The sequence below is a fragment of the Orcinus orca genome, chromosome 5, assembly GCF_937001465.1.
Source record: "Orcinus orca chromosome 5, mOrcOrc1.1, whole genome shotgun sequence".
NCBI lineage: Eukaryota > Metazoa > Chordata > Mammalia > Artiodactyla > Delphinidae > Orcinus > Orcinus orca.
Window position 1 is genome coordinate 17,872,887 of NC_064563.1, and position 16,241 is coordinate 17,889,127.

The 16,241-nt window shown below is 37.3% G+C and overlaps 1 protein-coding gene across 24 annotated transcripts in view; it reads right to left on the reverse strand.

The window, feature by feature from the left end:
* Positions 1-16,241, reverse strand: part of MBNL1 (muscleblind like splicing regulator 1) — a 202,120-nt gene that overhangs the window by 34,813 nt on the left and 151,066 nt on the right. For 13 of the 24 annotated variants that reach the window (XM_033414377.2, XM_033414355.2, XM_033414368.2 and 10 more), the window contains 2 exons: positions 5,849-6,019; positions 4,693-4,803 (listed from right to left, as the gene is read on the reverse strand). In XM_033414377.2, the coding sequence (XP_033270268.1) occupies positions 4,693-4,803; positions 5,849-5,917 (180 nt within the window). In that variant the 5' untranslated portion in view covers positions 5,918-6,019. The remainder of the gene's footprint in view (positions 1-4,692; positions 4,804-5,848; positions 6,020-16,241) is intronic. The other 11 variants (XM_004284496.4, XM_049710204.1, XM_033414363.2 and 8 more) reach the window with 1 other exon arrangement.

The window sequence follows — 16,241 nt, forward strand, 5'->3', positions numbered from 1 at the left end:
GCTGTCCAGCAGAATCACCTGGACGACTTGAAGCCCGGAACTCCCTGGCACTCTCTACTCATCAGGATCTCTAGGCAGCAGTAGTTTTTAAGGCTCCTGGGGAAATCCTATTCCATATACTATGTGGTCTTCTACTATTTAAATACAGAAATAGGTCCAGTTTTCAGGTTCTATGTGAGGTCTCTAAGTATATGTGCCTCCTGTGGCTCCCTGCTTTTGAACATGGTTTTCCCTCCACGGTGAAGGTTGCTCCTGTCCAGCCCAACTGTTTAATTCCTAATTAGGCTTCAAGAATCAGGACTCTTTCTCGAAGTTTGCCCTGATCCACGCACACCTCCAACTATGAAGGCACTTTTCCTACCCTCTGTTCCTACGTTAATTCTTCGTCACTGGAGTTCAGCATTGATCACCAGGTGTGTTTACTTAACCATCTCTTCTACTTGGGCTCTCAGAGTGCAGTCTCAGGCACTGTGCTTTGTCCATTTTGCACATCCTGCACTTGGCATCTACACAGGTCCTCTCCAAACATTTGCTTAACAAATGTATTTATGGATTTGCTGTTTTTCTCTGCCACAGAAACTAACTAGCAAATATAGTAAATATTTTCTAGTATACATATTTGAACATTAAAAAAGATTGTGTTATTTCCTCTGAATCTCAAATTTTAATCATTAATTTCTTTAGTATGCTTATTTAAAATTTAATTTATTTTATTTCTGATTGTCACTTTTTTCATATTGAACTAAGTTTCATTAACATACTGTTACCATGCTGTAATCTTGCAAATATCATAGGGATTCTAATTTATTTGAAAACACTGTGTGAAACAGTGTTTGTTTTGCATATAATGTTTGCCATTTTTAATAAAATAGAGGGAGTATATGAAACAAATATATACTCAGTATGTGCTGGGATTTACAGAACACAAATTTTAAGTCAGACTTTTCTGGATTTTACCTGTGTGTGTGTGTGTGTGGCGGGGGTGGTGTGTTTGTGATGGTCAAACGTGTAAACAGGGAAAAATTAAGCTTTTTAAAAAAATTTACAGCACAAAATCAAGGTATATAAAACCATGTTTCTGGGTAAGCACAGCCCTGTACAAGAGCTATAAACAGTCTCTGTAAACAATTATTTTGAATATAAGCATAGAGCCAAAAGCTAACGGGAATTATCAACAAATTTATATTACAGTGTCTTTTCTTCTAAGAAGGTAGCCCACGACTGGAATAAAATGAGAAATACTGTTTTAAACTCTGCTTCTAGACTGACTTGCTGACTGGGCAAATCAAATGACCACTTACTTTATTCTTAATTTCACATTATACTTCAAGTGACTTTTAATGAAGTAATAAACATTTAAATAAAGAAGACTCACTTCTAGCCCTCCAAGAAGAAAGGTATCAACAAATATGGCCTGGTGCCTAAGATTCAGGGCCCATTCTCATGCTGCTTGAGGAAGTAGAGGCTCCTTGACAGAAGCAGGCAGTAAGATGGGCAGGATGGATGAAATAAGATTCAGAGTGACTGACCTGGAAACATTTTTACCAGAAACACTTGGGGATAAAGCAGCCTTATCTCAACCACTAGTTGGATAAACTGGAATGTAAAGCACTAAAAAACAATTTAAGAATTCTAGGTGTTCCTGGAAGTGTGACAAATGATGACTTCAAAGCTTTCAGGAACCAACTGCCCAAAAAATGCTTGGATATGAAGTGACAGCAAAGGCAAGGCGACAGGAGCAGCAAAGGAGCTCCTAAGACTTTAGCTAAATCCAGTAACTTTGAATTTCTCTATCCCTAGCCTACTTCAAGTTCACGAAATGCATAGGGAATTCGACATGAGTTTTGTACCTCGAAGTAGCTAGTGTGTGTACCTTCAGGGCAGCTGCCTTGGGAAATTATGGATGGCCAAGGCCAACCTTTGGGCACACAGGGAAAGGCATGGGAGGGCACTGCTAGGGGACCTCCAGAGCTCAGATACACTCTTCAAAACACTGCTTACGCAGACCTCTTCAAGGGCAACGCCGAGAACCCGGAATCAACAGGGTTTCTGAAAAACATCTTTCTGGGATGGACCAAAGAAATACACCAGATGCCTCTAAGTTGTGAGCCCCTGGGTGCAGTGTATCGTTGGTTATTTAGTAATTTCTTGTTAGATTACCTTTGCATCAGATAGTGTATGGCAAAATAATAGTACTTTTTTAAGTACTACCTAGAAAAAAAATCCAGAAATTTTATTCTTTTAATTTGGATAATTAAATACTATAGGTCCTCTATTTATCTTCAAAGAACATACAATAAAGCAAAAAATGCTCTTTTGCATGTTTATTAGTGGTTTAGAAATGATAATAGAACTAACACCAATTACTTGATAATTTACTATGCTAAATTTTAGGAAGTAGACATATACATTCAATTATTTATTTTCAACTACTTATTTTCTTATCTTATGAAACTGGAATAATTATAAGATTGGTAGGACCTTTCAAATAATATATCTTAAAGTTTTCACTATATGCTGAAGGTCAGGGTTTTTAAATGAATCCACCACAGACCCGGAGTTGGTTGGTGGCACGTCTCCATTTAGTGTTTCCACAGCATGGACGCCAGAACCTGAACGGCCTGGGTGAAAATCCTGGCCCTGCTAACTCACTAGCTATGTAACTTGGGCAAACTAGTTACTCTCTGAACCTCTGAGTCTTCGTCTCTAAAGCTGGATAATATTCCCTACTTTTATAGGACGGTTGTGAGGATTTATGACATAAAATGTGCTGAGTGCCTTCAATGCCCTCAGAGTACTGTAATTACCCCCCAAATGTTATGTTCTTTTTCAGATTCCTGGCTTGGTACATTTCATTACAACATAATCAAGTCCATGAAAACAAGAAATTCGCCTATAAATCCCTGCATTTCCCAGACCAGCCCAGTGTTATGTTCTGGAGATCTTAGATTTATAGACCCGGTCTCTCAAAATTTATGAGAAGATGAGAACCCAAACTGGGCGGCATGATAGCTATTTCCTGGTCCCAACAGTACCCTCATCAAGTCCCTGGCTGCCTCTGCTAACAGTCTACTAATAGGTATCCACCTGTACTCCCCATTCGATGCTGCAGTCTATAATTGGGCTTGTGCTCTGGTTCCAGTTATAATTCCTTTGGACTCTGGCACGGGTAAACTACCCTGAACCTCTGCCTGTTCTTCTCATGTTCGGGAAACTCTTTGCTTCATTCTTTCTTTCACTTATCAAGCAATTTTTAAAATCTCTGCTACATGCCAGGCATAATGCTAGATGCTTCTGAATTTGATTAGACCTCACTAGCCTCTTCCCCTCTTCATGTTTCCTCCAGTTATGGTCTGGGGGCCAAACTGGCTGGCCCTAGAGAACTAAGATGCTTTACTTACTTGACTAAAAGTCCAGTCACTGCTCAGATATTCCTGATACTGCTGAGGTTATGAATCTGCTCACAGTATTATCTCCTTTGCTATCACTACTACCTGGGTTGGATCCAAGTTTATACCACGTCTTCAAACACCACCATCTATTCTAGTGGCCATCCTCCTCTGAGTGGCAACCCTTTTCCATATTAGTCACCTGGCTGTGTTATAATCCCTCTCTGTAGGCCCAGCACTAAAGTTCCAGTAAACAGCTGGTTATGACCATCTCGTTTATTTCTGAATTTATATTCTGATATGAATATACATTTCCATATCATTATCCTCATCAAAACAGGGCTGACTACAAAAAGGATCGAAAAGTCTCAGGTGGGGTTTTGAAGGCAAATTTCCTGGATTAAAGCCTTCTCTACAGTCATTAAAACCCTAAATGCTTTAAAATTGAATAATTAAAATGACTTCTATACTCAGTACAAAAACGTCACTCTGAATGGAGTCTACTTTTAGACTATGATCTCAGGATGCCTTTAGCAGAAGGGTAATTCCACATTCAAATCTAGACATATCAGGGAAAATTAACATAAAGCCTGAATGGGCTCACAACTAATAAAAATAAATGCTCCGTCTAAGCAGAGGATTTTCCAACAATAACACCAGAAAATGAGGTAATTTTTCTGATGGTTTCAGAAATCTGTGACTTGTTGATTTTTTTTTTAAACAACACATATTTGTTACTAGCATTTCAAACACATGAGCATAAATGGTGTTTAGAGTTTGTCCCAGGATTACACATACGATGACCCTGAAATGGCCTTGAGAGTAAAACTCAAGGACTAACTCAGGAGACGGGCCAAGACTTCACAGTGAGGAACTCACTGTCATGACCTGTTCTCTGCCATCTGGGAACCACACTTGCTGATCTCAGAGGTTCTCCCAGTCACCCAGAGGGTAGAGCCTGCCGGTCAGCACGCTTTAAATGTTTAAGTGGAACAAAGTGTCTCACATCAAGGAGAGATATTATATTGACTATCGTAGTAGCCACCCCAAGGATTTATCAGATCTTTGAAACCATATGTGAGAGTCGAGTGTAAAAGAGAACTCTTGTCCTATATTTTACGCTAGAGACAATGATTAAACTTTTTTTTAAACCAAATGGAAATCTTCATGCTATCCCAACACAGACATGTGAAATTAACAGGTGTCACAGAAATAAATTTAAGATATCATATTTTTAACTGAGTCCCCAATAATGGAAAAAATATATCAAGTTAAAACAGACAGAATTATAATATTCTCTCACCTCAACTGTATAGTATTGATAATTGGTATCACTGCCGATTGGATTTGGAGATCCCTCCCACCTCGAAATGCAATCCCCCCCTCTTTTTTGGAATGATTGGTTCATTAAGTTCTAAGAGAGAATAATAATTACATTGAGTTCAGGGGTTAAAATGTATCAGGAAAAAAATTAGTTAGCATACATGCTACAGTTAGCTATCAGAAAAATGTGGGTCTTCACGTTTCCATGACCCCATAATATTGCATATAAGTCAGTGACAGGAATATTCCGATCATTGCAAATTTCAACATGCATTTAAATACAGAATTACTACATCACAATTAACATCAGAACATCTTTTGTAACCTAAAATTAGTTACGATATTAATCTCTCACATTTTTGTGGATAAATGTGAGTAAAGGTTATTAAAGTCATTTGTCACATACACCCTCCTCCCAAATCCAAACAAATAAACAATAAATAAATATGCTCAGAATCAAAGGTTACGTACATACACGGCTCAGTAAGCATTAAATCCATATGACCACCTACAGTTTATAAAATTTTGCTCTTTTCTTAAAAGCTCGTGGAGTTTCTGCCTCTCCTGATTAGGTCTCCTTTGATGAGACTTCGAGGTCCATTGATATGGATTCGTCACTGTCAGAATTTTCCTAGCATTTGTAACTATAAACTAGTTTCAATTTAAGTTTAAAAGAATAACAAAGGCTCCTTTTCAAGAAAGAGAACTGTATAGATTCTCTTTAAGGAGAGAGGAAAGGGAAACATTTTCTCAACATTAAAGATGATATACACCAATTTTTAAAATGACTAGTACTGCTAAAGGTAGCCTGAAAATGCACCTTGACTATACTGATGAGTTTAACGACCATTTAAAAAAAGACCATTTAACGTCTGCAAGTCACAGGATTTAATTTGAAGGGAGTTTTGAGGGACAAACATGCTGTAATGTAAATTTCCACATGATTTAGCCAGAAGATGAGTAACTTTACGGTGTGAAAATTGTTTCCAGGGTTTGACTGCTAGTTTGGCTAGAAAATGCTAGGTAACTGATACTGTTACCTATGTTCAGTTGATCTAGTGCAATCACCACTTTAACACTGAAAGTGAGCACTCAGAATGACAAACTTCAGGAACGAGAACTGAGAACACGCTTACCACGGGTTGCAATGGGGCACCGGGCATCATGGCGTTGGCTAGTTGCATTTGCTGGGCCAACATGGCCATGTTCTTCTGCTGAATCAAGTTATTGCGCCCATTTATCTCCAATTGCGTTTTTAAGTGGGGGGGTGGGTGAAGATATTTGCAGTTCTCCCTGGAGCAACGACCCTAAGAAACAAAAGCAGAAAATATCACCTTAAAAAAATAATAAAATCCACAAATCTTAAGAAAATCATAATGACGCAAACCCGTCACTTGAATCTACTGTGGGTCTTTCACACAATGAAAAAAGTCCAAATCACTTTATTATACATTTCGAGTAAATGATGAATTCACTCTAGTGTATTATCAAAATGAGATATTAAGACATGTGAAAAAAGTTTCAAGCTTAAAGAAGCTCCTGTATTTTAATATTAGCACTAATATTTCTAGTTCCAAGTTTAAAAATCTACAAACTGCCAGGGGAATATTAAAACACAGAATTATCAAATAAAATGATAGGCTCCTTCCATAACATCTTCTGGTTAACTTTAATGAACCCAAAAGAATGATGAAGTTTTACCATCTATTTTTACTTGTACTGAGTCGTAAGGGAATGAAATTAGAGGACTCAAGGCACACTGTTATCTTCAGTAAAACACCTTTACATGTATCTCACAAGAAGTAACATTAAAATTACTACCAAGCGTTATAAGCCAATATATTAAGAAATGTACAGATGAAAAGAAGAAGATTTCCACACATTCCTCACTGTGTATAGAGATTAGTAAGTATAGTGAAATATTGGTGAAAAATGTAGCCTTTAACCTTCCAGTGGTAAATCTAGTCTACATCACCCAAGAATTATACAACAATAGAAACAGACATATTTACCCTCCAAAAAACTTAGAGTATAAAATGGAGAAAAAAAATAAGTTACTATAAAACAAGAAATGTGAATATACCTTTCTTTTGGGATGATTCTTCTCATCAAAATATATTTATTAAAGTCTGTATTATGCAATATTGTCAGGGATTGACCCATATTATTATTGACCCATATTATTATTGTCAAATCATATTGATAGTAACTTATCTCATGAATTACCACCTTGACAACTTCTTTCACCAATAAATCTAATTGGAGCTGTTTGTGAGGGTAAAAGAAAGATTTAATTGAAGCCATCAACCACCTTCTTGAGCTTTCTTTGATTTTTCTAAGAAAAATCTATTTACCATAATTTGACCTTGTACTGCAAATGGACGCAGAAAACTGATGTTTATATTTGTGAGAAAATCTGTCACAATTCTAACTTGAATGATTTATTTCTGGCTCGTTTTGATTAAGCTTTTTAGGAATAAGTTCATAAGTTTATATCACAGGATACTGCCTTTTATTTTAACAAGCTTTATGTAATAAAGCTTTACTAATAATACTTTAAGTCAGGAGGCAGTAGAGAACAGTGGTCAATAGCAAGGATCTTACAGGCCTCAGGACCTGGGGTAGAGGCCTAGCTCTCTCACTCATCAGCTGCATGAATTGCATAAAAAACTAACTTCTTTAAGCCTCAGGGTTTTCATTCATTTCAAAATTGCTATATAACCTACAAAAGAATAAGTTTATTTTTAAGATTAAAGAAGATAATGTCTATGTCACACCCTCGGTACTGCCTGGCACTCTCCAAGGAGCAGAGGAAGGTCAGAAGCTGCTATTACCACCACTCCCAGAGCATTTTAAATTGTATACACAGTAAGAGAAAAACAAAATATTGGCATGAAGGTAACTTTTATAATATTTATTAGCTATGGCTATTGATAAATTCACAAGTAAAGTAACATTTACATATCTATGACCTATTCCATCTGAAATCATCATGCTTGTCATCTGTTGAGATCGTGATTATATTAGCGTAAAAGCATCTGGATGCAAAACAACTTTCATAAAAACAACACTTCAAGTCACAAGATAAACCACAGGGGATGACTGGCCAACATAAATAACTCATGGATGACACATGGTCTGATTTCAGGGATATCCAGTTGGGGTCTTTTAAAGAAAACCTGCTTTTTCAGTACAAAGAACAACTTGTCTCTAAGAGAAATTCTGCTTCTCAGTATCTCCACATCACATTTCTTACTAAGATTGGATTTATTTAAGTGCAGATAAGCAGGGTTATATCCACTCTGAAGATTCAGTTACTGTCAATTGACTCAGATCAGTTTCTAGAGTTCCATAAATAACACAGAGACAGCCCTGGGCCCTGAACCCTGCTTTGTCAACACTAACACTGGTCTTCCTCGCACTTCATTCTAGTGCCTCCCTTGAACATAAACCACCAGGGCTCTCCTGCCTAGGAATACAGCCTGGATTGAAATAATGAAGGAGAGAAACCACGTGCAAACCACCATATATTCTGTATCCCCGCATCTCAAAACTTTTAATAGAAACTCGGACCTTTGGTTTTCGTTTTGTCTTTACTACATCTACTCAGGAAAAATGCCATTCTACTACACTTCCTACATAGGCCACCTTTCCATGCTTAGCTTGATCTGACTGGATTGCAGCCTCACTTTCAAAAAGCTATGTTCCTAAGAATCATCAACTGAGGACATTTTGTGGCAAAGTACACAGACTACCAAGCCTCCTCCACAGAGTTTGTGGCAATAGGTCTGGGGCCCAGGGATCTACATTTAACGGTATTCCAGGTTATTCTGATATAGCAGAAAACACTACAGAACACAATTATGCAAAGCCACGTGAATTTTTCATTGACACGTATGGAAAAAATAACTGAGTAGCCTCCGCAATTGATATTAGATAAACTTAGCTTCTTAGGAAGGTCAAAACGTATTTAATGCTTACTATGCTGCTGAATAGTTGTGGTTTGACAAATAAAAAGGTCAAAAGCAAGTTAGAATAAACATCCTCTTCCAGAGAATTGCCTAAGCTCTGAGGAAAACCACCAGTAGCAACCCTTCTAGAGAGTTCAGGTAAATACGACATTGGTACCTCTCCACATTCATCCATCTCTTGAGTTCCCAGCACTGTACCTCAATAAGCATTTGCAGAATGAATGAATGAACACTTCTTACTAAATGCTTAAAGATGAATTCTACTGTAAATCCATTCTGGAGACAATGAAGATAACAGAATAAAAACTAGATCTAATACCAAATTTTGACTCTGAGTTGTACTAACCTAATGATGCTTTTATTCAGAGGCCAGAAATTTGAACACAGAATAAATAAAGCCTGCCACAATAAAAGGAGAAAAAGTAACATGAGGCCTGCAAGTTTCACTAGGGAGGAAGATTTGTGTAGGGATTCAATGTACTTGGCATTTTAAAATCTATACAGTGACAATACATTCTAAAAAATCTAAAAACAGAAATTCAATCAGTATCTTGTACTCACATATGCAGATTTTTGTATAGGAGCTACTACTCTACATCATCAGAGATTTCACCCCAAGATACAATAAACTGGGTTGCTAGGATTAATGCAAAAACATGAAGAAGTTTCTATTCAGTTTTGATTGCTACATGCAGTTCCCCTTATTGCCATATAATCGTACATCTGACCAAACACAGCTTGGTTCAAACAACAGCTTTGTTACTTACTTGCCGTGTGACCTTATGGAAGTTAGTTAACTTCTCAGAGTGACCATAGCTTTCCTGTAAATAGTAACAATACCATTGACCTCACGGGTGATGTATGAGGATTGAGCGAGATAGTGGGCCAGCCTCATACATGGCTCCTGGTATAACAGCCTGGCAATAAATATTAATAATTTCTCTCTCTTTCCGTAAGTTCTCAAGCTAATAACAAGCAGCAGTTGCTTAACCTAGGACCCTATCTGTTAACGGTACTAAAAATAATACAAGTAGCAAAACTCAGTGACAGTACATGTCAACCATCAATAACATAAGCTTTCCCCTTAATCATCATTTTCTATTTGCGACATCCACTAAGGGAAAATGCCCTTCGAATACATTTCTCACAATGCTATGCTTCTGCGGTTTACTTCTGTTGATCGCACCTGAATCTTATTTTCAGTGAGCTGGCCAGCTGACTAGCAGGCCACACTATACTGCCTATACCATAAATATCTTAGACTCCATTCAAGGAGGCCTTTTATAAGTTAACACAACACAGATTCCAAAGACATCATTGTAATGCATATACTGTATATTTTAAGGAAATGGAGGAAGTTCAATAAAATATTGATCCAGAATGAGTCCATTTTTCTCTAATAATTTTTCTACCATCTTTAAATATAAGTAACCTGCCCAGAAAAAGTAAAAAATGTCCTCTTGTAGACCATTTGAGGCTAATGAGAGATTAAGTCATCAAATCCTCAATTTCTGAGGTTACAAACTGTTAAGTTGTGAATTGAAGGATTTTCTCATTAGCCTTTGAAATTGGTACAAAGCATGTGATTCTAACAAGGGAAGATGTACATTTAGATTAGTTGAGTCTCAAAATAAATGCCTGATTAATTTTTAAATATTATAGTGTAATTAAGTGTACTTTAAAGTGATTACACACATAGTACAAGCATATATAATATATATCTAAAATGATATGTATGTGATGTATATAGTGAAGTATAAATTGTAGAATAAAGATAAAAACTGAATGAAACTAGAGATGGCAATTTAGACACATAAGAAACTATTTCTCTGCTATTTCTAATATTTATTTAAGAACTAGCTAGCAATCAAAAATAAAACATCTTACTTAGAAGTTGGCCAAACTTAGTAAGACAAAAAAAAAATCAACATTATATTTGAAAACTGGAAACACTAATTTCCCATTTTTAATTACACTTCTTCCATCTAAAATAAAAGGACTATAGTGACCTATGAGGTCAGAATGTAAAAAGTCACCTTATTAAGTTGCCAATGGTAACTATGTGGTAGGATGAAAATTACTGAGTCACATTTGCATAGACTCTGAAAAGAAAGGGGCAATAAAAAAATTATAGGGGTACCAGCTAATACACATATGTCTTTTCCAACTTTCATTGGAAGTACTGGTTTTCTGGTAGACTGTTCAAACTGCAACCGTTTATTTCAATTGTTAAAACTAATATTTCCTATGGAACAGCTGATATATGCAAATGTTTTGAAGCACTTTCTGAAGATATTCACTGCTCAGATATTGGCCAGAAGCTCTGGCAAAGGAAGCTGGGAGCTTCCTGTTGAAAATTGCTACTGGATTGGTTGGTTTTGGGGGTTTTTTCCTGCTAAGATAATACAACTATCTCAGAAAAATTTTGCCAAAGGGGGAAAGAAACCCTTTGCAGTCAAGAAATAGTTTCACGCTTTTCCAAAATGATTTTTTTTATGGTTCTGCCATGCTTGCAAATGATCAATTCTAAGGCAAGGGTGAGTAAATTTACATATATAATATTTATTTGAAAAGTATAAGTACCTAGTGGTAGGAAATGTACAGCAGTTTAAAAGGTGATTAAGAAAAAATTATATTTTATACACACACAAATATGCACACACATGCATATATGCTCAAATGTTTTGTTTTCATTTAGGGAATGATATAAGTTTAATTAGCTCTAGGAATTACAGTTTATTGGCTTTTGCAAATATTGAAAACAAATTAATTGCATCTAACACACAGGATATTGTAGCTCTTAAATGTATATATCTCCTTATGATTCACTTGTTTCCATAAAGGACTTGTGTCAGCTTAAATTATTTTATTATATTTATTTATTTTAAACATTTTATTTATTTTTTGGATGCTTTGGGTCTTCGTTGCTGCACGTGGGCTTTCTCTAGTTGCGGCGAGCAGGGGCTACTCTTTGTTGCGGTGTGCAGGCTTCTCATTGCGGTGGCTTCTCTTGTTGTGGAGCTCGGGCTCTAGGCACGTGGGCTCAGTAGTTGTGGTGCACGGGCTTAGTTGCTCCACGGCATGTGGGATCTTCCCGGACCAGGGATCGAACCCGCGTCCCCTGTACCGGCGGGGTGATTCTTAACCACTGCACCACCAGGGAAGCCCCTTGTCAGCTTAAAGAACATACACATCCTAAAAAGAAGTTCAAGGTTTCTCAACCTCAGCACTATTGACACTTGGGTGGCTATCTTGCCATTGCCATTTCGGTGGCCTAGTCTTTGTCGTGGGGCCGTTCTTGGCCTTGGAGGGTGTTTAGCAGCAGGCCTGGTCTGCTAGATGCAGACAGCACTCCTGCAGTCCGTGATGACGGTCAAAATTATTTCTTGATATTGCCAAAACATCCCTGGGGGTCAGGGGCAGGCAAAACCATCTCCAGCTGAGAGTTATCCACTGCTTTATACCTAATGGACTTTAATGAAGGCCGTATTAGTCTGCTCAGGCTGCCATAACAAAATACCATAGACTGGGTGGTTTCAACAACATAAACGTATTTTCTCACGGTTCTGGAAGTTAGAAGTCCAAGAATAAGGTTCTGGACAATTTGGTTTCCAGTAAGAGCTCTCTTCTTGGCTTGCAGACAATCCCCTTATTATTTCCTCACATAGCCTTTCCTTGGTGCATGCACGCAGAGAGCTCACTCGCTTGCTGGTGCCTCTTATAAAGACACCAATTCTGTCAGATCAGGACCCCACATCCAGGACCCTAACCTTAACTACTTTAACGTTCATTATTTCCTTAGAGGCCCCATCTCCAAATATAGCCACACTGAAGACAGGATTTCAACATACACATTTTATGGGGACACAAACAGTCAGTAAAAGGGGCACACATAATTTAAAACCTGCTAACCTGAAGTTTTTTGTAAGTAGCTTTAAATATTTTCATTCTTACATTTAAATGGTAGGATCCTTTATTCTGGGAATTTCCTCAAACATAAGATAATGGATTTGTACTATAAAACCTGGCTCTAAAGGAGTGGGTGGTTGACCAGTTATTCCTTCCAATTTTGCAAAATTCTAATAGCTGCAGCTTCCAAAAACTTTCAAAGTAGGAATATGTGAAGTTCAGTAGTTGTTTGTTTTGGTTTTAAATAAAATTATTTTATTTAAAATAAAAACAAAGACTGTGGTATATCAAAGACTAAATAATTAAATTCCAAAATCATATCAATAGCTCCATTCACTTGTTAACTAGAATACTGAAGAAACTGACTTTTTTAAGGGCAAGCAACATTTTCTTGATTTCCCAGAAAGTCTTTTCAGGAAAACTAAAAGTTAGACATGTACCCCCTCCTTTGAAAAAGAAGCTGTTGAGAAAGATAAATTAAGTAGCCAGAGAACCCAGAAAAATAAAGATTTCTGACTGCCAAAATAAAGATTTCTGACTGCCAACTGCCAACTGGAATTCTGGTGGACCCATTGCATAGTGTAGTTTTTAATCATATGTAAATGGATACATGTGTACGTATGTAATTATGCATATACACACCATATATGTTCACCCCAACTGTATACCTATTTCTAAGATCAGTGTATGCACTACAAACTCAGACTTTGCTTTTGTTGCAAATTTAAGAAACTTAAGATATATGACTAAAATTTTTATTTCATCCTTTATTTGAGAAAACACATGAGGACTTTTAGGAACCTATAGAATAAAACCTAAAAAGAGGGCTTCCCTGGTGGCGCAGTGGTTCAGAGTCCGCCTGCCGATGCAGGGGACATGGGTTTGTGCCCCGGTCCAGGAAGATCCCACACGCTGCGGAGCGGCTGGGCCCCTGAGCCATGGCCGCTGAGCCTGCGCGTCCGGAGCCTGTGCTCCGCAACGGGAGAGGCCACAACAGTGAGAGGCCCGCGTACCGCAAAAAAAAAAAAAAAAAAAAAAAAAAAAAACCTAAAGGAACGCTGTACTATCATTTAGTCGAAATTCTTAAAGTAGTGAAAACAGATATCTTCATTTTTTTTCTTAGAAAGTCTCCAGGGGGATTTCACTGGTTTGATGTTATTGTTTGTTTGTTTTGTTTTGTCTTACAAATAGTATTCTATAGTATATCACAAATGAGATGACGCTTGAACAATGCAGTGGGCCGGGATGGGGGGTTGGTTGTTAGGGACACCAATCCTCACGCAGTTGAAAATCCAAATATAATCATATGGTTGGCCCTCGTTATGGGAGGTTCAACATCTGTAGTTCAAGCAACCTCAGAGAGTGTGGCATTGTTGCAGTATTTATTGAAAAAAAATCTGCATATAAGTGGGCCCGCACAGTTCAAACCCATGTTGTTCAAGGGTCAACTGCAGTATACACATTGTTAATATGTCAAAACTATCTATTTACTATTTTTAAATAGTATGGTATACTACATAGTAAATAGATAGTATTGACATATTAACAGGAATTTTTTTTTTTAATTTGAGCTACATTTTTTGTTTGTTTTAATTTGGCTACATTGGGTCTTTGTTGTGGCAGGCAGGCTCTCTAGCTGCAGCATGTGGGCTTAGTTGCCCTGTGGCATGTGGGATCTTAGTTCCCCAACCTGAGGTTGAACCCACGTTCCCTGCATTGGAAGGTGGGTTCTTGACAACCGGACCACCAGGGAAGTCCCTATTCATTTTTTATTCTCAAATATTATGCCTCTTTAAGCCAGATTATAAGTGCACCCTTGTACTGATTTCAGAGTTTTACCATCTAAAAATGCTACAAAATACTCTTTAAAACAAATACAATTTCTGTTTTAATTTCCTCATTGGACTTTCAGGTAACACCAGGAACAAATGGTTAGCATCCCCATAGAACAACGGAGAAAGGAGTCATTTCTCCTCTTATTTTGCTGGGCAGTTAATCTCTAGTCTCCTAAACTTAACATGAAGTAAATATAGCAACATTAATCAATATTTAAAGCTTAACTTTCTAGGTGTAAATTGCTATTTCTTCATCCAATCAACATAAGGACAAATGCTTGGAACTCAGGTCAACATAAGACCTGAGAGAATTTTCTCCTATCAGTAAGAGAAAAAAGAAGCAGAAATTTATAAATGTATTTTCACTGAAATATTCCCTATTTCTTTATTTTATTTTACTACCGATCTGAAGTGCTTTCAAATGAAATGCAATATAATGCAAATTTTGATTTTTTTCCTTTTCCTGACCCCATAAAAAGTTCATCTTTACATATAAACTGTGGCTTAACAACTATTGAGACTGCCAGGAAAAGAAAGAAAAGTATTAACACACATACACATCCATACACACAATCTATTGAGTTTAAATTTGTAATTTTACCATGGCCTGAAAGGATATAAAAGAATGTAACAGACACTGTTTCCTGGGCATTAAACTTTTTCACATCCAAGTCTAATCTGATTTTAGGGAAGCGATTCTTGGTTAGACTTTTCTAGCTATTTAAAGAGGCCTCTCCAGTATTCAAATGTTCTAGGCACTATTTTATAGAACATTCCTAAGTTTGATGACGACGATTCTTGGACACGAAAACCAACAGTGACATTTACAAGACTCCAAAATATCCTCAATGCTGACGCAATATCAACGCACTCTAACTCAAACATCGGGATACTATGACTTTTTTCCCAGAGAACTTAGGAGCTTTAATTGCACAACTCCCATTAATCATCTTGAAAATGGCATAACTGAAACTCTACACGTCTAGATAAGTATTACGTAATGCAAGAGAGTCGGGTTAGCTGCTGCCGAGGAGGTGGAGAAAGGGAAAAAGGCAACAAATCACACACACATTCTTGTTACAAAAATACCACTCCTTTCTCCAGCAGCTTTTGTCTGTGAGAGATCAGATATACATACAACTGTGACAGCAACAGTTATATCAGCACACAATTTTAGCTGATACTCATCTGAAGAAATCTTAGCCTCCTCAGAGAGGGCCCACAGGGATCTTATATTTAGAGTTGCTTTTGATGGGATGCTGTAAGAAGAAACGGTCTCACTTTTTCCTTCTACTCCTGGCCTCCTCTATGCCACAGAATCCCACAAAAGTGTGTAGCCATCTATGAAGTGCTATAAAGGGTTTAGCTGGCACCTATGGTCTGCCACTCTTCCAGTCTTCCTGGGCTCCAAAGATGGGTCTGGCCAGCATCCCTAAGCCAAACCAGAGTCTCCAATGACCTTGTGAAAGCCCAGTGACATTTGGTAGGTGCCAGTATCATTAAACAGTCCAACATTTGTTGGCTGCTTTTTTATAGCATCATAAAATTGGAAATGCCAGATCACTATGTTTCTATTATTTTTTTAAATTGCTTCATTATTTTTTTCGGTACAGCAACTGTCAGACTTCTAAACTGTTTGGAGCAGAAAGACTTCTGAAGTTTTATGGTATCCAAATCAGACAGTCTTCAATCTTGGCTAATAATTAAAAGCCCTAACATTTACATAATAAAATTTAGAGCTCTATTTGTAGCGCATGCCTTTCAATTGAGAAATACAAAATGTTTTACAGATAGTACCCCATTCATCATCATAC